Source organism: Thalassophryne amazonica, chromosome 17, assembly GCF_902500255.1.
Source record: "Thalassophryne amazonica chromosome 17, fThaAma1.1, whole genome shotgun sequence".
NCBI lineage: Eukaryota > Metazoa > Chordata > Actinopteri > Batrachoidiformes > Batrachoididae > Thalassophryne > Thalassophryne amazonica.
The window spans coordinates 44,721,858-44,747,390 of record NC_047119.1 but is presented as its reverse complement, the minus strand read 5'-3'; the positions used below and the strand labels follow the sequence as shown (position 1 = coordinate 44,747,390).

General features: G+C 41.6%; 1 protein-coding gene across 1 annotated transcript in view; it reads left to right on the top strand.

The window, feature by feature from the left end:
• The window catches only part of LOC117529226 (ephrin type-A receptor 5), a 161,064-nt gene that overhangs the window by 79,980 nt on the left and 55,551 nt on the right, over window positions 1-25,533 (top strand). Inside the window, exons 4-5 of the mRNA XM_034191956.1 lie at window positions 9,280-9,435; window positions 10,593-10,931. Of these exons, the coding sequence (XP_034047847.1) occupies window positions 9,280-9,435; window positions 10,593-10,931 (495 nt within the window). The remainder of the gene's footprint in view (window positions 1-9,279; window positions 9,436-10,592; window positions 10,932-25,533) is intronic.

Genomic DNA, 25,533 nt, shown 5'->3' with positions numbered 1-25,533 from the left:
TAATTGTGTGACGAAGGTGTTTGAAAAGGTGACTCAGGTTTGACTAATCAACAAAATAAATTCTCACGGACTCATTTGTGAAGGTGATGAGGTTCTTTATTCTGGATACTTTTTTTGGTTTCCTTCATAACCAAGATGTAATTAAGAGGAAAAATGGCCGAGCATGTTTTAATATACATCCCAGCAGTTATTTGTGCGTTTGTTGTCATTTGTGATAAAATACGCATGTATTTAATTTCCACACCTGTTCAGTGTTTGCGCTGCCCGTGAAGCATAAATAATCCATTTACCTCGTTAACTAACGGTAATGAACTGGAATTAATTATGATGAATGACTCATCGCTGCATCTTATTAGTCAAATGGAGCCGACTTTATCAGTAAAGTGACCTTTGGTGGATGTTTTTCTGACCATCAGTTTCTCTGTTTGCGTTCCGTTATTGTCACACTTAAAATAAATAAATTCATAGGAATAGTTACAGACTCCTCCGATGCACTGTCAATTCTTCAACACATCGTTATTGATTTATTGCAACAGCAAAAAGAAGAAAAAAAACCCCAAATCCTCACACCGCGTCCTGCAAGTCACCAGGATCCAGCACTGACAATAGAGTGCATACAAAAGTGAGACCCTGCAGAAATCATTTGGGAGTCACTGGTGTAAACTAACTTTAACACTAAAGACAATGCTGGTTTTGAATGCAGCCGCATGGTGTTAATTTAACACTGCAGTGTGTGCATAGTAAAAGTGTTTAATCAACACTGTTGTTCTGCAAACTAAAGCAAAATTGAACAGTTTTTGAATGAGACTATAATATAAGCTCAATGCAGTGTTAATTTAAATTTAACACTGCAGTGAGTGCCTGTACTCCCATTACTTGATTACTTGATTATAGTGTAAAGTAACTTTAACCATAAATTTATTTTTATTTTTGAAAAAATAAGTATATGAACCAACTAAAATGTTAATTTTAGTTCCATTAAAAACTGCAGCGAGTGTTTTCTCCCATTTAAACCATGTTAAATCAGCTCTATTGTGTAAACTATAACGCTATTTTTGAAAGGGACTATATGCACTCACTGCAGTGTTAATTTTAGTACAATTTAAAATTGTTCAATCATTTCTATCATACTTTAAGACTAAATTTATTTAAAATTTTCAAAGGGACTATATGCACTAATTGCAGTTAACACTGTAAGCATTGGCAGTGTCATTAGTTATGTGTGGTATTTGTGTGTGTGTCATTTTTTTTCTTTGTGCCTAATGTTCCATGACAGCAGACCAAGGTTCTGTCAAGGTGAATCGCAGGCAGCACCACTGACATGCATTTTTGTCTTTGTGTCATAATTTTTAATGTTTTTCTTCTGTCCCCACATCCTTTCTTTTATTGTTTTGAGCCTGGATTTCTTATCTCCTCCTCATACTCTCTCTTCTCCACTTTGTTTTCCTGTGCTTTACTTTTTACTTCCCTCGCTCTCCTACCATCTGTGTTTCTTTGGCAGTCCTTTTTAAAGAGTTTTATTTCAGCTTTGCACTCGAGCATGAAAATTATCGCACCATTCTTGCACACGTTTTGCTTTAAATTGGACTTTGGTGCTTATAAATAGCACAAATCTCAATTTAACTGGAGGTACAGTCAAGTGGGTAAAGCGGGGGGTTTGTGACCGGAGGTTCCTATGTTCAAATCCCCGTCAGACCACTAAGCCTCCTTGGGTAGTTGATGATGGTGTGTGTGTGTGGCATCACTGTAAAGCGCTTTGTCCATGAAAGTGCTGTATACATGCAGTCAGTTTACTTTATGTATATTTTTTGTGTGTGGTATAGGGATGCACCCCCCCCCCCCAAACGCCAGAAAAAAAAGATGTGAAGAAAAAAATCTGACAAAAAGAAAGTAAAAGAAAAATGGAACAATAGAGTTTTTAAGTTTGATAACCTAATTAACAGCCACATGCAGCTCTTGTAGGTTTAAAAAAATATTTGATTCATAATGTTTTTCAGATTTTTAATGTTCAGTGGGCTGGTTGGAAAATGGTTTACAATAAAAATGAATACTTTCCTAAACGGTCATCGAAAAAACTGGATATTTGCACTCACCACACAGAAGCAAAAGTCCCAATGTTTTTGAATGCTTTTCCATGTAATAAACACTGTATATAACAGATTTTGTATAATGGATTTCTCTCACACTGGACGAAACATCCCACCCCATCGTAATGTATTTTCATTAAGAACCCCTCATACATAGTGGACAGAGCAGTCTGGATGTGCCCAGTAACAGCTACGAAATGAGGTTCAGTACTGACACTCGCTGATGAGGAAAATAGGCACCATATTTCTGTCATTAAAAGACTGGCCGTTTAATTTTTTCCTACCATGCTCAGACGTGGGACCTGAACGAGGCAGGGCGTAATTCAAGGCCGGTGATTATTAACAAAATGCTGCTTGTTGCCTACACTGTAATATAGTGTTAAGTTTCACACACATCCCTGGGTGTGGCAAACCAGAGAGCTTTAGATCAGATCCCTCTGCATGGCTGCGAACCAGCGCAGAACACACCTGCTAAATCAAACACCACAAACAGCTGTGATTTGTCCTCTTTATGTTTTCACTCCTTACTCTCCCATCATATTTTAAAAGTTTTTGCAGTGCGCACACTGACTACATTGCTATCATGGATGAAATACATTTGGCAGAAAAGTCTGCAAATATGACCAACTTCACAACATGGAGTCAGAAAAAGACATTCAAATGACCTGCAATTCATGGAGGAAATTGGACACCTTACCTTTGGTTTGGAGGTTGATGATTGTAAAAAAGATGCTCATTGAGGGACAAATTAATCCAGAAAAAGCCACCGTTCCGGTGGCAAATTGCATAAAGATGCAATGGAGAAGGTTTTTTTTCCCTGACAAAGTTTTGACCCAGTCATTAAATGAGGCAGGTCCCGATTCAGGAATCCTCGTAGATTGTTCAGTGCCTCCTGGCTGTAATCCGTTACGTACATATAACAGATTTTGTCAGGTTTATACATAGAACTGAATTTGATTATAACTGACAAATATTGCTGGTCCACTTGAATCCATTATATGAGAGTTTTACTGTATTTTAATTTGCAAATTTGACTATTTTGTGTGATTAACCATCCTCTTACATACACGCACGCACGCACGCACACACGCACCAAACATTTCTGCATATAAACATGAGAATTACATTTAGTCTGTGTTGTTGTCCGACATGTTAAGAGACGGTGGGAGAAAAACCGTCCACGCTCAGAACCTCTTTTACGAGGTCTGTTAGAAAAGTATCCAACCTTTTTATTTTTTTTCAAAAACCTGATGGATTTTTAGTGTGAAATTCATCTGCACGAAGCTGATGGGGGAACAAAAGCGCCACCGTGTTGAAGCCTCACAGCACATGTTGTAACATTCCCACCTCTTCCACCATTCGGAAGATTCAGACTGCTTTCGGTGGCTTTTCAGTCGTGTGACTATCCAAGAAATTGTGGACAAGGTGGGCATGTTACATCATGTCCTGTGAGACTTCATCACGAAGGCGCTTTTGCTGCGCCATCAGCTTCGTGCCGATGAATTTCGCTGCAACTCTTTTCATGGCAAAATCTTCTTTCACAGTGGAATGTGCTGAAAAAGTGCTCCACCTCTTCCGCAATTTCTCGGATAGTCACACGACGGTCCCGCATCACCACAGCGTTCACTTTGGAAATGATCCGGTCATTTCAGCATGTTGATGGCCGCCTGGAGCACGGCGTGCTCTCCACCGTTGTGCGGTCATCTTTAAACCGGTTGTACCGCTCCTTAATCTGTGTGATACCCATAGGATCGTCACCGAAAGCCGTCTGAATAATCTGAATGGTTTCCACCCGGCTGTCGCCCAGTTTCTGGCAAAATTTGATGCAGTCGCGCTGCTCCAGTCGTTCCGCCATTTTCCTTGCAAAGAAAAAACGAGAGACTACACCCATCCTCACACAAAGGCTGCTTACAAGCAAATGACGCAACCGACAGGCGTGAAAAAAATCACGCATGCGCACGAAGATTCAAGGTTGGCTCATACAAGCACACGTGATTCAAACCTATCAGGTTTTTGAAAAAAATAAAAAGGTTGGATACTTTTCTAACAGATCTCATATAACAACAACAAGGACAAACACCCAGGAAGCATCTTCAATCTCCAGTCCTGTTTGTCATGGTAATCGCCCCTTTCGCTTTATTTGTCTCTTCTCGCTGAGCTTCTGCATCGTCTTCAACAAACAGCTCTCGGCAGCACAGACGTTTTGTGTGGACACAGTAATCTGTGTAACCCAGTGTCCCCATTACGGCTTCCTGCTGCTGTGGTGACGTTTTTACCTGTCTGGGTGTAACAACAAAATCAGGAAGATGATGATGCTGTGATAAGTCGGTGACTGGCTAGCTTGGAGCGCTGCCATGGTGACTGAGGATGTGGATGTGTTTTTTTTTTTGTGTGTGTGTGTTTAACATTCCGAGTGCGTCGCTGTGCTTCCTACCTGCTGCACCTCATTCAGCCGGCTGATGTGTTTGTGGACACGGTGTTGCTCTCTGTGCTTGGGTTTCTGTGTTTATTCTGTCGGACACAAATTCTCAAAGCTCCAGCAAATGTCACAAACCAAAAAATATGAAAGGGCAGTACAGTCAGATGACCTGTGCATGAAGCAGTATGCCACATAATGCCAGTAGGGGGCGAACATGGTCAGTCACATCACGTGTTCCTCAGTTGACACAAACCTGCAGTTGCAGTTGCTGGTTATTGTTTTTGGTGTTCAAAGTTTTGATCTGATTTAGAGGAAACTTGTCAGAATGATCAAATTTCACCCAAGGACAACAAATTTAAAGGGGAACAAAAAAGCCCACTGATTATTTATAGCATGAATAAATACAAAAAATGCTTTCTTTTGATACAACCCCTGGCAAAAATTATGGAATCACCGGCCTCGGAGGATGTTCATTCAGTTGTTTAATTTTGTAGAAAAAAGCAGATCACAGGCATGACACAAAACTAAAGTCATTTCAAATGGCAACTTTCTGGCTTTAAGAAACACTATAAGAAATCAGGAAAAAAAAATTGTGGCAGTCAGTAACGGTTACTTTTTTAGACCAAGCAGAGGGAAAAAAAATATGGAATCACTCAATTCTGAGGAAAAAATTATGGAATCATGAAAAAGAAAAGAACACTCCAACACATCACTAGTATTTTGTTGCACCACCTCTGGCTTTTATAACAGCTTGCAGTCTCTGAGGCATGGACTTAATGAGTGACAAACAGTACTCTTCATCTGATTGCTGTTGCCAGATCAGCTTTGCAGGTTGGAGCCTTGTCATGGACCATTTTCTTCAACTTCCACCAAAGATTTTCAATTGGATTAAGATCCGGACTATTTGCAGGCCATGGCATTGACCCTATGTGTCTTTTTGCAAGGAATGTTTTCACAGTTTTTGCTCTATGGCAAGATGCATTATCATCTTGAAAAATGATTTCATCATCCCCAAACATCCTTTCAATTGATGGGATAAGAAAAGTGTCCCTAATATCAACATAAACTTGTGCATTTATTGATGATGTAATGACAGCCATCTCCCCAGTGCCTTTACCTGACATGCAGCCCCATATCATCAATGACTGTGGAAATTTACATGTTCTCTTCAGGCAGTCATCTTTATAAATCTCATTGGAACGGCACCAAACAAAAGTTCCAGCATCATCACCTTGCCCAATGCAGATTCGATATTCATCACTGAATATGACTTTCATCCAGTCATCCACAGTCCACGATTGTTTTTCCTTAGCCCATTGTAACCTTGTTTTTTTTTCTGTTTAGGTGTTAATGATGGCTTTCGTTTAGCTTTTCTGTATGTAAATCCCATTTCCTTTTGGCGGTTTCTTACTGTTCAGTCAGACGTTGACTCCAGTTTCCTCCCATTCGTTCCTCATTTGTTTTGTTGTGCATTTTCAATTTTTGAGACATATTGCTTTAAGTTTTCTGTCTTGACGCTTTGTCTTCCTTGGTCTACCAGTATGTTTGCCTTTAACAACCTTCCCATGTTGTTTGTATTTGGTCCAGAGTTTAGACACAGCTGACTGAACAACCAACATCTTTTGCAACATTGCGTGATGATTTACCCTCTTTTAAGAGTTTGATAATCCTCTCCTTTGTTTCAATTGACATCTCTCGTGTTGGAGCCATGATTCATGTCAGTCCACTTGGTGCAACAGCTCTCCAAGGTGTGATCACTCCTTTTTAGATGCAGACTAATGAGCAGATTTGATTTGATGCAAGGTGTTAGTTTTGGGGATGAAAATTTACAGGGTGATTCCATCATTTATTCCTCAGAATTGAGTGAGTCCATATTTTTTTTTCTTCTGCTTGGTCTAAAAAAGTAACCGTTACTGACTGCCACAATTATTTTTCTTGATTTCTTATAGTGTTTCTTAAAGCCAGAAAGTTTCCATTTGAAATGACTTTAGTTTTGTGTCATGTCTGTGATCTGCTTTTTTTCTACAAAATTAAACAACTGAATGAACATCCTCCGAGGCCGGTGATTCCATAATTATTGCCAGGGGTTGTAGTTCAAGAAACACTAAAGACCATAAAACCTCTACAGAAAACCTTGTTTTAGTCGTGGTCTGAGAGGCTTTGACATCGACCGGCTGCCGCCATTTATGCAGCTCAGGTGGGTGACGTCACTGGTTGGTGGGAAGATGAGCCTCGTTCTGAGATTCCCTGTCAGAGGCACCAACAAAGAGGTTATATATGACTACTGGAGTCCGCGCTCCTAATGCCGCCCACTAAATGAATGTCCCTTCATGGACAGCGACATGATGCCTCCTAACCAGGCAAAATATTGATGAAGTTCCCGGATGTTAATGCATTTTCAATGGGGATTCGTGACTGAGCACACTTGCAAAATACACGTTAAAATGCCATTCTGACCTGGATATCAAGCCAGAAAAATTAACTAACATTAAATCAGGTCAGGAAAGTATTAAACTTACTCTGACACCCACACATTCCCAAATATTAGTGTTGAAAGTTACACGGATCTGCATTGTTAAGCTGCGCTGCTGGGCTGAACCGAACTGGTGTTGCTGCTGTTTTCAGCATAGCGCGGCTCCTAAAACCATTACGAAACATTATATATATATATATATATATATATATATATTATATATATATATATATATTATATTATATTTTTACACAATTATCCTTTATTGACCGAGTTTCATTCATGAAGTCAGTGGTGTGTGTGTGTGTGTGTGTGTGTGTGTGTGTGTGTTGTCTGTGTCAATGGATGGCACAGGCATGGCAAATGTCACTAAGTGACAAGAATAACCAAAACCAATTACTTATGGAAGGAAATATTGTCTCTCTTGTTCTTCTGTTTGCGGTTTTGCCAACATGCGCAGCTTTCCAGCATATTCCACCTGTTTCTTGACGAGACTAATAGAACTTCACTGAGCGAGCTCAGTAAACTGCACTCGTCCCCAGCAGAGGACGACTCCAACCAGTGATGTCAACCGGAGATGCTCTCCACTGACTTCAGCCAATGGCGAGTCAATTTAGCAGCAAATTTGATTCAAATAATATTATCTACACTGCACTCAAACATTCTACAAGTGTATGAATAAGACTTAATTTTTACCAAGGAATGCACAAACAAATTCTCAAAAGTGTTTGCTTCCCTTTAATTACCAAGGAATTCGTTAAAGATACACCAACAGTCACAATTGAACACGAAGGCATGAAACACACTGCAGGTGTTGCGTGCACGTTGTGTGTTTATTTTCATTTAGGCATGCACATTAACAGAATAAACCTTACACAACAGGGACAAGAGCTAAACATCCCAAACACGTTTTGCCTCGTGTGTCATTTGCCTCTCTACAGAATACACCCAGCACCTGTTTGTCACATGTGCAGTTATTAGCATGCAGCTAAAATAGATAGTAGCATCAGTCACCAAAGCAAATGCGCAAAGTTTTTTTTTGGTTCCCAGTAGAGAAGAAAAGATGAAGCGAGTAGGAGATGTTGTCTGTACGTGTTAGCCTACACAGCTAACCAGAGTAGCTCTGTTCTCTCACCTGCAAAACCGCTTCAACACGTTGAGCTCTGGATCATAAGCAAACCGCAACACATGTCCACTTTCCCACCACATCGTCACTTTTTCTTTGCATTTTCACTTTGTTTGTGTGTAATTTGCCCAAAAACCAACTGAAAATGCCATGGTTGGAAGAAGAGAAATTATGTCATATGCCCCCAAACGAGACTGCGGTAGCCTATTTTAGCGATTTGTGGAGGTGGGTGGGTTGGAGTGGAGTGATGTGACTGCTGTTCGGTTACAAAAACTCACTTTCTGCTCTTTACCGCAAACACTCACACCCACACGGAGCTCTGTGTGACCCACAAGATCTGGATTTTAAAAATAATCTGACAAAGGAAAAGCTGGTGGTGAGTCTATATGCGGTTATGTGTTATATTTTCATGTTTATATATTATTACATATTTGACATGACCTTGCACCTCTGGGGAGGTGTTGGTCAGATCAGCTTCACCAGCCATTTAAAAAAATAAATAATGCGCACACAAAAACCAAAGGTGTAAAAATCACATTACTGTAAAAATCACACACACACAATAAATAACTAAGTAATGGATTTGGATAGAAGATACAGTGTGGGATAAAGTCATAATCAAAGACAAATGATGTGGAAATACTGAGCAGTGCCCACTGTAAATATGCACATGCCCATCTGTTGCTTATGATGTGATGGCTGTGTGTTTGAGGCTTAATACAGTAATCACCAACCCTGCTCCTGCCCAGCTTGCTCCACCAAGAAATAATTCATTCTTTAATTCTTCAGCAATGATCAACCTGTCAAGAGTTAGGAAACGCCAAACTTGTCTAATTAGCTGTTTTTGCAGCACAAAAACAAAAACAGTTGCTTTTGTTGAGATGGTTAAAAGAAAACAGGTTGTGCAGATGAGATAAAAGAAATAATCCCCTGAGGAATGCTCAATAAAATGAAAAGAAATGGAGAAAGTAAAAATATGACACCAAAAAAGTTGTGCGATGAGTATCTGTGCTTCAAAATGACCACACAGAACAAATGTTCTACCTTGACCTCCTTGAAGTCTTTTCGCCCTGCTTTCTTGCTTCTCATGACCATGTTATCGTTCCATCTGCTGTAATCATCTCATCTTTATCCACCTGCTTCCTCCTCACGCCTTCCTTCCTGTGTCTTTCAGTCTGCAGAGTCGGCTTTTATCGCTCTTTGCTGGAGACTTTGGCCTGCAGTAAATGTCCGCCGCACAGTGTGGCCAAACAGAAAGGATCCACCGCCTGCAAGTGTGACGATGGACACTATAAGACCGACTCGGATCCTGCTAATATGGCCTGCACACGTGAGAATTTAACACATTTAAAGTGCTGCAGACTTTTTACTGTGCATGTTTAGTTTTATTCTTATGCTGCACGTAGGGTTTTTTGTTTTTGAGTGCACCTATTGTTCTGGAGAGCATAGTCCATCTTCTACTGTTATTCCTGTTTGAGTTCATGGGTATGCAATTCGACATGCAGATTTCTGCTGTTGCCTAATCACAAACCATACACATTCTATGGTATCAGAATTCAGAAATATTTTGGTAAGCAAAAATATGGCCAGATTTAGCTTTCATTATAATTCTGTTACAGTAGAGTTGTCCTGTGACAGTCTTCTGTCCACAAAGGTGGCAACTACGTATGTTAGCTTTTTTTATAACTGAATTTTACAAAATCCTTCTCCTCCAGAGCGTTACGCTAAAACCAAATCATACGCCTTGTAGTCAGATGTGAGTTAAGACTGATGACGTAATTCAAACACCTTCCTGCCACATTTCTGTTAATTAAAAATATATATCTATAGCTAGCAGAGGTTATTTGCTCCAGTAACTCATCAAACCGGCTAGCTTGACTTGTTAGTCTGTATCTGGCTCCAGAACAAGCACATTAAGCTTGTTTACACCAAGTAATGAATTCTGTTTAATATGTATTTGCGAGGTATTGTTGGGCTTCTACCCAGTTTGTGATTTTTACTAAATTGGGTAACATTAAAATTGATATGAGGATTAGCTCCACAACTTTAGCCCATCATTAGGCTTCTTGTCAGCTTTTACCCTCGAGCCACATGAATAAAAATTACATTGGTGTTCCCCAATGACTCCACCCACTTACTTCACTGATGGGTCTGTGTATATGAGGAGTATTTTACAGGTGGTAAGGAGACGGGATTAAGTCCTGTGTGGGCTCTGAGGTCCATTGATCCTGGTGCTTATTTGCGGATTCTGTAGCATGACATGGATGACAGTCCATGGGTCATCACAGGTTGCTTCCCCAGCTAATGCCAGTGCACATTTCCAGCTGGGTGGACTTGGACTTGTCTTGTCCAAGGACACAGAGTGATCGGGTGTCTAACCTAGGTATACGTAGCGGCAGTCCAGGTCCTATCGACTTAGCTACCTGCACTTCTAATCCCAAAATACTTGACCCTCTTTTTCATGTTACCACATTCCATCTTTCCCAGGTCCTCCTTCTGCGCCACGCAACGCCATCTCCAACGTCAATGAGACCAGCGTCTTCCTGGAGTGGTCCATTCCCATGGAGACTGGGGGCAGGAAGGATGTGCACTACAACATCCTGTGCAGACAGGTCCTGGTAGACGGAAGAGACTTGGAGGAATGTGGCCCCAACGTACGTTTTCTTCCACGGCACGTTGGTCTGTCAAACACGTCGGTGATGGTGGCCGACCTGCAGTCGCACACCAACTACAGCTTCCTGTTGGAGGCAGTCAACGGGGTGTCAGAGCTGGCCAAAGACCACGCCAAGCAGTATGTGACACTTAATGTGACCACCAATCAGGCAGGTACGTTGTGCCAAATCTGTCAACAGTTCATAGTTCCCCAATTGTCAAACTGTTCAGTTTTTCCTACGGCGAAGCTGGTGGAGTAGACGTTATTATATGCAGAGAGCTGGGATGAGATGATTACAGATGTTGATAGTAAGATTATTGCCTAAGAACCAATCACAGTTAAACAAAAGTACCAGAAATCACGGGAACAATGTACGGTTTATTTATTTATTGAATGTAAACAAGAAATAAGATTTTTTGTTATCAAAAAAAGACAACACAAGGCTGAATATTAACACACAATATTCTTTATAACACAAAATATTAAATTCTTTGGTGAAACTCAAAGTAAACAAAATATGTGTGTCTTAAAGGACATATTGTCATATCCATTTGAAAGAAAAGTAGTCAGTTCCTTTAGGCTCAGGGCAGTTACACCATTGAGAGTGACACATTTATAGTAGCATGTCATTCATATGTTCTATATCTGTTATTGTGCATTATCTTCATTTGAGTGTATACAGATGTGTGGTTGTCCCTTAGGTGATGTATCATGTTCGTAGTGTTACCTGACTTCACTGCACTTTTTTTTCCCGGCAGGTTTTATAAATTGGATCCCTGCCATCTTCAATGACTCCACTGTCATCCTGTGAATAACCAAAAAACTGCCACACTGGCAATTTGACTCGCTTTTATGGGAGAAATAAATCTTTTGTCATCGTTGCCTCTGCCGTTGTTATAGCAGTTCTCCTGACTCCGTCGACTACCGTGCCACAGACCTCAGCCAAAAACACAATGGCCGCTTTGTGTTATTGCCCACATGCAGTTTTATATATATATATATATATATATATATATACACTCAACAAAAATATCAAAACACAACACTTTTGGTTTTGCTCCCATTTTGTATGAGATGAACTCAAAGATCTAAAACTTTTTCCACATACACAATATCACCATTTCCCTCAAATATCGTTCACAAACCAGTCTAAATCTGTGATAGTGAGCACTTCTCCTTTGCTGAGATAATCCATCCCACCTCACAGGTGTGCCATATCAAGATGCTGATTAGACACCATGATTAGTGCACAGGTGTGCCTTAGACTGCCCACAATTAAAGGCCACTCTGAAAGGTGCAGTTTTGTTTTATTGGGGGGGATACCAGTCAGTATCTGGTGTGACCACCATTTGCCTCATGCAGTGCAACACATCTCCTTCGCATAGAGTTGATCAGGTTGTCAATTGTGGCCTGTGGAATGTTGGTCCACTCCTCTTCAATGGCTGTGCAAAGTTGCTGGATATTGGCAGGAACTGGTACACGCTGTCGTATACGCCGGTCCAGAGCATCCCAAACATGCTCAATGGGTGACATGTCCGGTGAGTATGCTGGCCATGCAAGAACTGGGACATTTTCAGCTTCCAAGAATTGTGTACAGATCCTTGCAACATGGGGCCGTGCATTATCCTGCTGCAACATGAGGTGATGTTCTTGGATGTATGGCACAACAATGGGCCTCAGGATCTCGTCACGGTATCTCTGTGCATTCAAAATGCCATCAATAAAATGCACCTGTGTTCTTCATCCATAACAGACGCCTGCCCATACCATAACCCCACCGCCACCATGGGCCACTCGATCCACAACACTGACATCAGAATCAGAAGAAGTTTATTGCCATTGCCAGTGAACAGGATTCACAGACTAGGAATTTGCTTCGGTACAATGGTGCAACATTAAGAAGAGATAAAATGCTAAGATAAAATATAACGTGTCAAAATAAGATAAAATCTAAGATAAAAGGAAAAAAAAAGAAATATGAAAGGCTGTGTGCAACAGAAAAACAGAGAAACAGAAAAAACAGTGCAGTGGGAGGAGTGCAATTAAAAACCAAAGTACACTGTCTAAAGTGACCCATGATAAAGTGACAGAGTTAAGCTTAAGGTGACTGAGTTATGAGGAGTTCATGAGTCTAACGGCAGAGGGGAAGAAACTGTTCTTATGGTGGGAGGTTCTGGTCCGGATGGACCGTAGCCTCCTGCCCAAGGGGAGTGGTTTGAACAGACCGTGTGCAGGGTGAGAAAGGTCAGCTGTGATCCGACCTGCTCAGCCCAGAGTCCTAGAGACGTGTAGGTCGTGGAGAGATGGAAGGCTACAGCCGATCACCTTCTCAGCAGAGGCCACAATGCGCTGCAGTCTGTGTCTGTCCCTGGCTGTGGCCCCGGCGTACCACACCGTGATGGAGGAGCAGAGGATGGACTCGATGATGGCCGTGTAGAACTGCACCATCAGCTGGACAGGCAGCTTGGCCTTCTTCAGCTGCTGCAGGAAGTACATCCTCTGCTGGGCCTTCTTGATGAGGGAGCTGATGGTTGACTCCCACTTGAGGTCCTGGGTGATGGTGCCGAGGAAGCGGTGACAGACCACAGTGGTGATGGGGCTGTTGGTGAGGGCGAGGGAGGGCGGGGGGCTGTGGCTTTCCTGAAGTCCACGATCATCTCCACTGTTTTCTGGGCGTTGAGCTCCAAGTTGTTGCTGCTGCACCAGGTCACCAGCCGGTCCACCTCCCTCCTGTAGGCAGACTCATCCCCATCCGAAATGAGTCCGATGAGGGTGGTGTTGTCCGCAAACTTGATGAGCTTTACAGAGATGTGGCTGGAGGTGCAGCAGTTAGTGTACAGGGAGAAGAGCAGAAAACATCAGAAAACTGCTCACCCACACGACGCCACACACGCTGTCTGCCATCTGCCCTGAACAGTGTGAACCGGGATACATCCGTGAAGAGAACACCTCTCCAACGTGCCAAACGCCAGCGAATGTGAGCATTTGCCCACTCAAGTCGGTTACGACGACGAACTGGAGTCAGGTCGAGACCCCGATGAGGACGACGAGCATGCAGATGAGCTTCCCTGAGACGGTTTCTGACAGTTTGTGCAGAAATTCTTTGGTTATGCAAACCGATTGTTTCAGCAGCTGTCCGAGTGGCTGGTCTCGGACGATCTTGGAGGTGAACATGCTGGATGTGGAGGTCCTGGGCTGGTGTGGTTACATGTGGTCTGCGGTTGTGAGGCTGGTTGGATGTACTGCCAGTTTCTCTGAAACGCCTTTGGAGACGGCTTATGGTAGAGAAATGAACATTCAATACACGAGCAACAGCTCTGGTTGACATTCCTGCTGTCAGCATGCCAATTGCACGCTCCCTCAAATCTTGCGACATCTGTGGCATTGTGCTGTGTGATAAAACTGCACCTTTCAGAGTGGCCTTTTATTGTGGGCAGTCTAAGGCACACCTGTGCACTAATCATGGTGTCTAATCAGCATCTTGGTATGGCACACCTGTGAGGTGGGATGGATTATCTCAGCAAAGGAGAAGTGCTCACTATCACAGATTTAGACTGGTTTGTGAACAATATTTGAGAGAAATGGTGATATTGTGTATGTGGAAAAAGTTTTAGATCTTTGAGTTCATCTCATACAAAATGGGAGCAAAACCAAAAGTGTTGCGTTTATATTTTTGTTGAGTGTGTGTGTGTGTGTGTGTGTGTATATATATATATATATATATATATATATATATATATATATATATATATACTTCCAGCTCCCGGCATAGTACATTTTCTTAAGAATGTCGTCATGACGATATTGAGAAGCTCTTACGATTAATTAATCGTAAAGTTTTTAATCGCAAAAGATTAATCATCTCATTCCTAGTGGGGAGTCCGTCAGTCAGTTATGCGGCATTTCCGTCGTGAGTGTGATAACTTCAGTTGTACTGGCCCGATTGTTACCAAACTTGGTATGTGTGTTCAGCCAGCTTCACATTGCTGATTTCTGAACTTGCCTAATAATTCTTAATGTGCACAAATCTGTCAACAAGTATCTTAATACAATTAAAGCCATGTCCAGATTGGGGCCAGCAGGCATTCAGCCTTACGTACATTCATTATTCACATCGAAAGCTCTAACTTTTTAGATTCTCATGTGTCATTCCTGCAGTGATGAAGAGAGCGTTGCACAGTTTTTGTTCTTTTTCGATTGCAAGCAGAAAAGCAGCTTGGCCTCTTAGCTGCGCTTCATTGGGATTTATCTTTTAGGAAATCCAGTGAGAAGCCTTTCAGACTGTTTGTGTGAGTGGTGTCACAGCAGATGTTGTTCTGCATGCCAAGAAAAAAAAGACAAGTGATCGATGTGTCTGTGTGCTCATTTTTAGCAGGGAAGTCGGTTACACAAATGGCCTGAACTGATATAATCATTTCTTTTGAGAGTATTTTGCTCTGTACTGATGTTTGACCATGTGTGAATCCTACTGCGCCCTGTAGACCTGTAAAAAAAATGCCGCCATAATAACATGTGTTAGCAGCGGAGATTAAAATGAATAACCATTTTGGGAAGCCGGTTCTTTATGTGAGCTGTAATCAAATGAGTAATACACTTGATAGTAAAATGTCAGATTATTGCTTTATTCTGTGAGACTGCATTCTGTAAGAACACAAGAGAAGGTAGGAGGGCACTTATTAAGCAAATCTTTAGCAAATATACATTTTATGTGGATGAACTCTTTTGCTGTAAGAAATGGGTTTGCCAAAGTCTTTAGGCTACAAAAGTAGTGGAATATATGAAAAAGGTTTTAAACAAATTTATAAAAATAAAATGTGCCATGCATTGCAGCACTGACACCCAGTGGAGAACATTCCAAAAAGAGCAAATCAATGACCAGTGTCAGCTTGATGTCTGCGTGTTCAATAAATCCTTTTTGAATGAATTCAATCTTTCAGTGATGAAAACTGGGATGTCCACATCGCAAAAATGTATATGGTTTTAGAACCACAACCTATATAGAAGTTTTATATTTTTGTGTGTTCCGTGGTTTGATATTTAATGCTTACAGAAATCATTTTAAATGAATAAATAAATACAGCTACACTTTTCATATTTTGGCTGTCCTGGGTACATTTGGACACTTTTGCAAGCTTTTCATGCTATTTAATTCAGTTTATTTATATGAGATACCAGCATTGGATTAAAATTGTAGAGGTTGTAATGTGTTTTTTTTTTTTTTTGTTTTTTTTTAGCAGTCCTCCTAATAACCAACACAATGTCGTGAAGACAAACATAACCTTCATGGCAGAGTTTTGAAGGAGTGTTTGTTCTTGTACATGGAACAGATGGTTCATTTGAAGTTCAGGAATCTTAAGAAGTACAAATAGTGTTTGTACATGTGAAAATAAAGACAAACACAAAGAGGCAGATGGTTTTCTGACGGTTAACGTAGATTGAGGGGCAGATTTCTAACAGTTGTTACTGAAGCTGTCAGCTGGTTTAGTGGATTGAAGACTAAAGTCCAGTCAGTGGACGAAATAAAAATTAAGGATCATGTTTGGTGTATAATATAATATAAGACAAATAATAAGTCACATGCTGTCAACCAGACCCGGCGCCACGAGGGGGCGTTTGGGGGCGACGCCCCCTCACGTCATCAACCCCGCCCCCTCGGATGTGAACGTTATCAAAAATAAAAATAAAAAAGAAAAAGAAATACTGGAAAATATAGCAAAATATTAATTATTCAATAATATCACGTATTTAACAAATAAACCAAATTAATTAACTAAAGTAATTTATTTTAAAACAAACGGATATGGTGTGTTGTGTTCAAGCGATTTGATAGGTTGAGGGTTGCGCTTGTCAGTGCGGCAGAGGGCAAGGATCCCGAGTCCAGCGAGTATGACAAGGTGGACAAAGCATGCTCGATTTATTCAAGCAGTGTCAGAGCTGGAGTTCCTGGGATTCGTCAAGTCCACCAAGCAAAAGGCAGATCATGCAGCACGACTCACTTGGGGAGGGTGTTAATGCTGCGTTTACACATAACGATGACAAGTCACGAATGTCATTTTTCTGTCATTCATAACACATTCCTGACATTCTTAATGTGACAACGCATCTAAATAGGTTTCTTAATAGTGCGTGTTGGTGCATGATATTCTTGATATTTGTGGAGCACGTTTTTGCCTGTCAAAAAATCTTCCACGAATGTCACACACCACCCTCATTTCGTCTCACGTCGTGGAGGTTGCAACTGAGCGTATTTATCCGTCTTGATGAGTATTGATCCTTAATAGAACGTGACAACATTCGTAGTGGTTCCTGTGATGGTTCTTGGAGCCCAAACTGTCAGGCGTTATTACGAAGTGACACGGAAACTGTCAAGTTTTGACACGACTTGTAACGCGGCGTCACATTTCACTGCGCGCCACGACGAATCAGTTTTCTGTCACGTGCGCACAATTAAACTCGGCTCCAAGTGTCGTTCCACAGTTCCTGCTGAAGCTCCTCAGGATGCTCCTGCACGTGTTCCACCTGCTGTTATAACCAATGAGCGGGAGAACGAGTCTGAGCCAGAGGAGCGAGAGGAGACTCACGTGCAACCAGACATCTCTGCACCTCCTCCAGTCCGGCGGAGGAAGAAGCGCGTGCACAATTAAACCCTACTGCATCGCATTCAGTTTGATTGCTGACACCAAGTCGGCTAAAAGTCTAATTTCTGTGCTCTTCAGCGCGCTCCTGCAGGTGTTCCACCTGCTGTTATAACCAATGAGCGGGAGAACGAGTCTGAGCCAGAGGAGCGAGAGGAGACTCACGTGCAACCAGACATCTCTGCACCTCCTCCAGTCCGGCGGAGGAAGAAGCGCGTGCACAATTAAACCCTACTGCATCGCATTCAGTTTGATTGCTGACACCAAGTCGGCTAAAAGTCTAATTGCAGTGCTCTTCAGCGCGCTCCTGCAGGTGTTCCACCTGCTGTTATAACCAATGAGCGGGAGAACGAGTCTGAGCCAGAGGAGCGAGAGGAGACTCACGTGCAACCAGACATCTCTGCACCTCCTCCAGTCCGGCGGAGGAAGAAGCGCGTGCACAATTAAACCCTACTGCATCGCATTCAGTTTGATTGCTGACACCAAGTCGGCTAAAAGTCTAATTGCAGTGCTCTTCAGCGCGCTCCTGCAGGTGTTCCACCTGCTGCATGTGCCTGATGTTTGGGAAAATGCGTGAGACGAGACCCGCATGAAGCCGCACATCTGGCTCTGTCCTCCTCCTCCTCTCTGCACCACAACATGGCACAGAGCCCAACTATGCAGGCAGTCACAAAGTTCTTCTGAAAAACTGGAGCGATCTGAATTCGGTTGGATGAATATGGGTGTGTGTGTGGAGACAATTCACCTCGTTCACAACGTGACAGAACTTAACGATGCGCTGTTATGCGCAATAGCGCGCAACAATACAATTCTCAGGTGTCAGGTGTCCTCAGGAACTGCTGCAACCTGTTACCACACGTTACGATTAATGGCACATGTTGCTGGAGAATTATCAGGAACCATTACGCACAGTCAAGAATAGTGTTCCGTGTTGTTGCGCGCTATTAAGTTCTGTCACGTTGTGAACGAGGTGAATTGTCTCCACACACACACCCATTCATCCAACAGAATTCAGATCGCTCCAGTTTTTCAGAAGAACTTTGTGACTGCATGTGTAGTTGGGCTCTGTGCCATTGCGCTGTATTTGCGCTTGTGATGGAGGGCTGTATGTGGGGTTAATCTACTGTCTCGTGTCGTTTCTCAGATCAGTTGTTGGTTTGGTTTTGTGGTATGCAGATCACTTAACCGAGGGTCTATACGTTCAAATAATAATTAAAATATTACTGTCATCACTCTTTACTCTCAGTCAGTCTCTTACAACGGTGTAGCCTAAATACATGAGCTTTCCAGGAGCGCACCCAATTCATTACGCACGCTCAGAGGCATGGCTCCTCCGGTGCGCATTTTTTTTTGGGGGGGGGGGGGCAACCCCGCCCCCTGTGATAAACTCATCGCCCCCTTAATATTTTTTTTTTTTTTTTTGGGGTGCCGGGCTTGCTGTCAACACCATTTATGGCCCCGTCATACCTTGACGATTTTGCCTGCATATGCCGACGTATTTTTAATACGTCGGCATATGCAGGCAAAATCTAGAAGGTGACCGCAAAAAATGTCAAACATTATCTCCAATTAAGAAAAATTGAACTAGAAGACTCTTTAAAAAATGTCAAGATTAACTATACAATATTCTGTCTTTAAATCAATGAAAAATCAGTAAACAGGTCAAAATGATATGAATACATAGTTCAAAATATCAACATAATTATGACAAAAAAGTTTGCATGACATGTGCACTTCTAATTTTAATGACCTTAGAGCAGACATAATCCCACTATTCCTTCTAATCTTTTGGAGACTTTTCAGGATGGTCTCAGATTCCAAGTTGGAAACCAAGTTGGGGTAGTAAGTCAGAGAGAGTTATCTTGACCCAAAGTTTCATCATTGTTAAATCTACTGTATGTATGCTGTTTTACCAACCTCACTCCATACATTTAAATGATGGGCAACAAAATTTTAATAAATTCTTCAAATATCTCCTATAAGTAAGTTTCCCATAAGGGTGAGGGACACAACTATAAGCTGAGATTTGTCTGTCAGCACATCTTATTTTGGCCAAAAGTTAACTTCTGAAATGGATAAACAGTCGAGACCTTGACGCGCATTTCAGAAGCTTTTGTCGCAATCTAGTGGTACATTTTCTACTTGTGAAACCCAAAATTCAGGGAAAATACCATTTGTAAATGTCAGAAATGCATGATTTTTTTGACATGCAGAGCTTTGATCTAAGTATTAATGTATAAAAATTTAAATTTTGAGAGTTTTATGGTTTTTGAGTTATGATACAAAGATTTACCGGAAGGACAGCATTTCTTCTGACAGTTGTGAATAAAATACTTTGACATTGTTCAGGTTACTGATTATTGATACTGAAATGATTTAAACTGAAGATACCAACATGGCTATAGAGATGTGGGAGAGAGTCCTGAATATCTACAGTTTGATGTGTGGGAAGTGTCGTGCTCATTAAAGGATCCATGAAGGCGGTGATTTCACGGTGTGCCTGTGAAGATCCTCGGAATAATAAAGACAGTCATGAGGCATGAGTGAGAGGTAAAGGATGCGAGGGTGGTTTGATCTGAGATGGAAAAAAGATGTGACAAATGTGGTGAAGTAGAGTGAAGTTTAAAAAAAAAAACAACACGCAAACCTCTGCCAACACTAGTTTCCACTAGTTCCACAAATTATCTTGGAAAAAATTTTCAGTGTCAAAGTCCTGTTAGAAGTGGCTTTTCATAAGCTAACATATAATACAAAATATAGATTAAAAATGATTTTTCAGTGTTAAAATCAAATATCTGCTAAATCTGCAATATGGCTCAGATGTGGATCAAATTTAGTCTGTTTATTGAGAGTGCCAGTCTGCACCTCATTGTCACAAATGAGTGATTGACAATTTTGATTGAGATATAATGCAAAATGTACACCAAATGGGCTTTTCAATATTAAATCCAAATGTTCACAAAATCCCCAATCCAGATCAGATCCAGATCGAACTTTCTCATACACTCAACAAAAATATAAACGCAACACTTTTGGTTTTGCTCCCATTTTGTATGAGATGAACTCAAAGATCTAAAACTTTTTCCACATACACAATATCACCATTTCCCTCAAATATTGTTCACAAACCAGTCTAAATCTGTGATAGTGAGCACTTCTCCTTTGGTGAGATAATCCATCCCACCTCACAGGTGTGCCATATCAAGATGCTGATTAGACACCATGATTAGTGCACAGGTGTGCCTTAGACTGTCCACAATAAAAGGCCACTCTGAAAGGTGCAGTTTTGTTTTATTGGGGGGGGATACCAGTCAGTATCTGGTGTGACCACCATTTGCCTCATGCAGTGCAACACATCTCCTTCGCATCATCCGTGAAGAGAACACCTCTCCAATGTGCCAAATGCCAGCGAATGTGAGCATTTGCCCACTCAGGTCGGTTACGACGACAAACTGGAGTCAGGTCGAGACCCCGATGAGGACGACGAGCATGCAGATGAGCTTCCCTGAGACGATTTCTGACAGTTTGTGCAGAAATTCTTTGGTTATGCAAACTGATTGTTTCAGCAGCTGTCCGAGTGGCTGGTCTCAGATGATCTTGGAGGTGGACATGCTGGATGTGGAGGTCCTGGGCTGGTGTGGTTACACGTGGTCTGCGGTTGTGAGGCTGGTTGGATGTACTGCCAAATTCTCTGAAACGCCTTTGGAGACGGCTTATGGTAGAGAAATGAACATTCAATACACGAGCAACAGCTCTGGTTGACATTCCTGCTGTCAGCATGCCAATTGCACGCTCCCTCAAATCTTGCGACATCTATGGCATTGTGCTGTGTGATGAAACTGCACCTTTCAGAGTGGCCTTTTATTGTGGGCAGTCTAAGGCACACCTGTGCACTAATCATGGTGTCTAATCAGCATCTTGGTATGGCACACCTGTGAGGTGGGATGGATTATCTCAGCAAAGGAGAAGTGCTCACTGTCACAGATTTAGACTGGTTTGTGAGCAATATTTGAGGGAAATGGTGATATTGTGTATGTGGAAAAAGTTTTAGATCTTTGAGTTCATCTCATACAAAATGGGAGCAAAACCAAAAGTGTTGCGTTTATATTTTTGTTGAGTGTATATGTTAAATGGCATTTTCAATGTTAAATGTAAATGGGCACAAACTCTTTAATCTGGATCAGATCCGGATGAAACTTTCACTCGATTAAGTATACCATCCCACATAATGCTCTCAAATATGAAAGAAATTTGTTCTTTTTTTGACAGGGTTATGAATTTTTTGAAAATTCATTATGTTAAAGATAAGGATTTTTTCCAATTTTCCCATGATTTTTCCTGGCTTTTCCCTTGACCTATGCCCTTCAAAGTTGAATCAGTTCTTGCCCATCAGGATATCAATCTTAAGTAAAAATGTCATAATGATATATGAAAAATTGTGGGCTCCAAGCTGTTCAAAAACAAACAAACAAACAATCAGGGGTGAAAACACCACATCCTCCAACTTTGTTCACGGAGTTAAAATTGAAAATCATGTTGCTGATGTCTGTGTGCTGCCATGCAAAGTGCTCGCCTGCACTTTGGGAACAACTTCAGATTAAGGACCTTGCCCAAGAGTCTTCAGTGATTTCCCATGTTAAGAAGAGAGAATCTACCGGTGGATCCTCTGGTCTCGAACCCATTGCTCTAACTTTACAGCCATCGCCTCCTCGTCATTGTGTTGTTGTTGTGCGCTGTAACATCAGTGGGCTGCGTGGATTATTTTTCTCCTAGGGCCATGTGGAACTGTATTCTTGTCAGCTTTGCCACGATGCTTGTTATCAGGGCTCCATTATCAGCCCTGTCTGGCTTCCTTCCTGTCACACTACACTGGAACTTTGTAGCCATCAAACTGCTTTAGCTGCAAAAGTGACAACTGGAGCACCAGCAGATCAAACGAGCCAGAAATTCAACTGCAAGCACTTTGGTGCTGAAGCTCGCAGACTTTCTCTGTCCTGAATTGATTTTGGACACCTGGACTGGACAGTGGTTGTCAAGACTTTCCATCAAGGAAGCACCGAGGACGTGATGGCTCACGCAAACATCAGGGTGAATTTCAGCAAAGTTTGCCGTTGTGTTCAAAAGCACCTGAAATATGTCCACAGAACTGGGTCTGCTGCATCCAATGTGTGTTAATGGGGAAAGACGTGGACCACAAACCACTTCATCATTGAGTCCCGTCACCTCATGGAACATCATATCATCATTTCATTTTTAGAAACATTTAGATTTCCCATTAATTTTCTTTACGGTTGAGTGAAGACGAGGAGTCTAGGTGCTAATGTGCGTCTCTGCAGTGTCTGAGCACCATGAACCTGCCTGTGTAAGTAGTATCTGAATTTTGCACTGTATATAATGATTCATGTTCATGATTTGGGGTTATGATGGAGTGCGAGATTGACAGACTGGTTGGGGCTGTAACTAATGTACTGCAGATGCTGTACTGGACTGTTGTGAATGGAAAATAGACTGCATTTATATTGCACTTTTCCATTTCAATCAGTAGTTTAAAGTGCTTTGCAATGATGCCTCACATTCTCTCTCACTCACTCACATACACACCAATGTTGAAATGTTACTATTTAAGGCGCTTAACTGTACAGTGGGAGCAACTTGTGGTGGTAAAGAAAGAGCTGAGGCAGAAGACACGGCTTTACCGATCGATTTATCCTCCTATCCTCTATGGAGCTAAATCAAGGCCAAAAGATTTGTAATCTGAAAATAAAAAAAGATTGAAAAAATAAATTTTGAAACTGAAAATTCAATGTTTGTTCTTGAATTTTATAATCATTTAAAAAGTATTATCAAAATAAAGATAAGTGTAAGATATATATTTTACGCCAGCCGCGTAGTAAATAATCGACGGAGACGGGAGCAGAGTCATTATCAAAGTACCCACGTTTCCTGAAAGCAACATCATGTGAGGACTGATTGCTCTCCTGTCACTCACAATTCCACGCCCCTCTCAATCGAAGCCACGCCCTCCCACGCCAGAACGGGACCAAAAGTTTGACACTGAAAAAATAAGATCTGAAAGTGAAAAAAAGATCTGAAGGTGAAAAAAAGAAATTTGAATGAAAATAAATTATTTGATCAAAAAAATTAGAGCTGAATCAAAAATGTATTTAAACTGAAAAATATATATCTTACACTTATTTTTATTGTGATAATACTTTTTAAATGATTATAAAATTCAAGAACAAACATTGAATTTTCAGTTTCAAAATGTATTTTTTCAATCTTTTTTTATTTTCACATTACAAAAGTTTAATTTTCAGTTTCAAAATTTATTGTTTCAATCTTTTTTTATTTTCACATTACAAAACGTTTGGCCTTGATTTAGCTCCATAATAATCACCTGTGGCCATGAGCTTTGGCTAATCATCGAAAGAACAAGGTCATGGATACAAGCAGTGGAAATTACATTCTTTCTTTGGGTATCTGGGCTTAAACTCAGGGGCAGGGTGAGAAGCTGAAATATCTGGGAAGAACAATGAATAGAGCCGCTACTTCTTCACATTGAAAGCCAGTCAAAATGGTTCAGGCCTCTGGTGAGGAGACCCCCCCGGTCGTCTCCTTATGGAGGTCTTACAGGAACATCCAACTGGGAGGAGGCCCCAGAACAGGATGGATTATATATCCCCCACTGACTTGGGAATGCCGAGGAATCCCCCAGGAAGAGTTAGAGGGCTTGGCCGAGGATAGAGAGTGTGGTCTACTGCCACCTTGGCCTGATATGCAGCAGAAAATCAATGAATTTTTGTTGCTTTTTCTGCTTCCTGATAACCATGTACTGCACCTGACCACACCTCATTTTCGGATGTCACAACTATGGCTGCACAGATGAGCACAAGTAGACCTGCTGTTTAAACAGTGTTGGAGCTGTGCGCAAAAATGACAGCTGCGTCTGTGAGGAACAAGCCGGTAAAGACGCGTATATAGGATAGACCTCCATCTTAATGTTTAATATCTAGTAAGCAGTTGGCTTTGTCAAGAAATGGTGCGGCGTGAACCCGTAGTAAAACCCCACACAGCTGCTTTGGTTAGCAGAAATATGTAGCGAGTAGGAAAGCTGTCGACGAAATGCCACATGAAGACGAGGAGTCGGAAGAGAACAGATCTGATACTCGACAGGCTTAATGAAGACATCTGCGTCTGTGTGGCTGTCAGTCTCTCTTTTATGCTTCTATCAGATTGTCATTCCCTGAGGGTTGTTGTAGGATTAAAAACCAGGTGGCTGAGGGGTCTGTATTGATTTTGGCGATTGTTCAGACAGATACAGATTTGAAAGGCTTCTGCAGTATTGATGGAGCCTTACAGATGTGACCTGGACCAAAAGATCTGGTGCTGATCTTGATTTATGCTTTCAGCTGCTCATTAGCACATGTAACAGACACTAGACATGTTGAACCTGCGAGGTGTGGTACAGCGCCCCCTGTCTACACCATCACCTCATTCTCTACTCATTTATTCGCTTTTGGTCACCTCATCCTCTCATCTTCCATTCACGCTCCCTCCTCATAGCTCCGATCTGTTGCACTGTGCGTGAGAATGTTGTCATGTTGTGTGAAGGTGTTATTGATAACATGTTGTGTTTAATACCGTGATGTTGCTAAAGAAAGTCCAGATCAGGAATCGGCAACTGTACGCAATGAAAGTCTAAGCAGTTGGGAGTTTTTGTTGCATTTCTTCACCTCGGTGAAAGGTTTTATCACCTCAACTCAATGAGCGACATCACTGTTGAGGTAACGGTTGCTAGGGAAACCTGCACCTGCTGTTGCCAACCCTTGGTCTAAATGTGTGTTTAAGGTTTAGCTTGATCGTTCTATTAAATATTTGACAAATGTACAATCTTCAAATCAAAATCAAATCAATTTTATTTATACGAGGGCTGTCAATAAAGTAATGGTACTTTTTATTTTTTTCAAGAACTATATGGATTTCATTCATATGTTTTTACGTCAGACATGCTTGAACCCTCGTGCGCATGCGTGAGTTTTTCCACGCCTGTCGGTGACGTCATTCGCCTGTGAGCACTCCTTGTGGGAGGAGTCATCCAGCCCCTCGTCGGAATTCTTTTGTCTGAGAAGTTGCTGAGAGA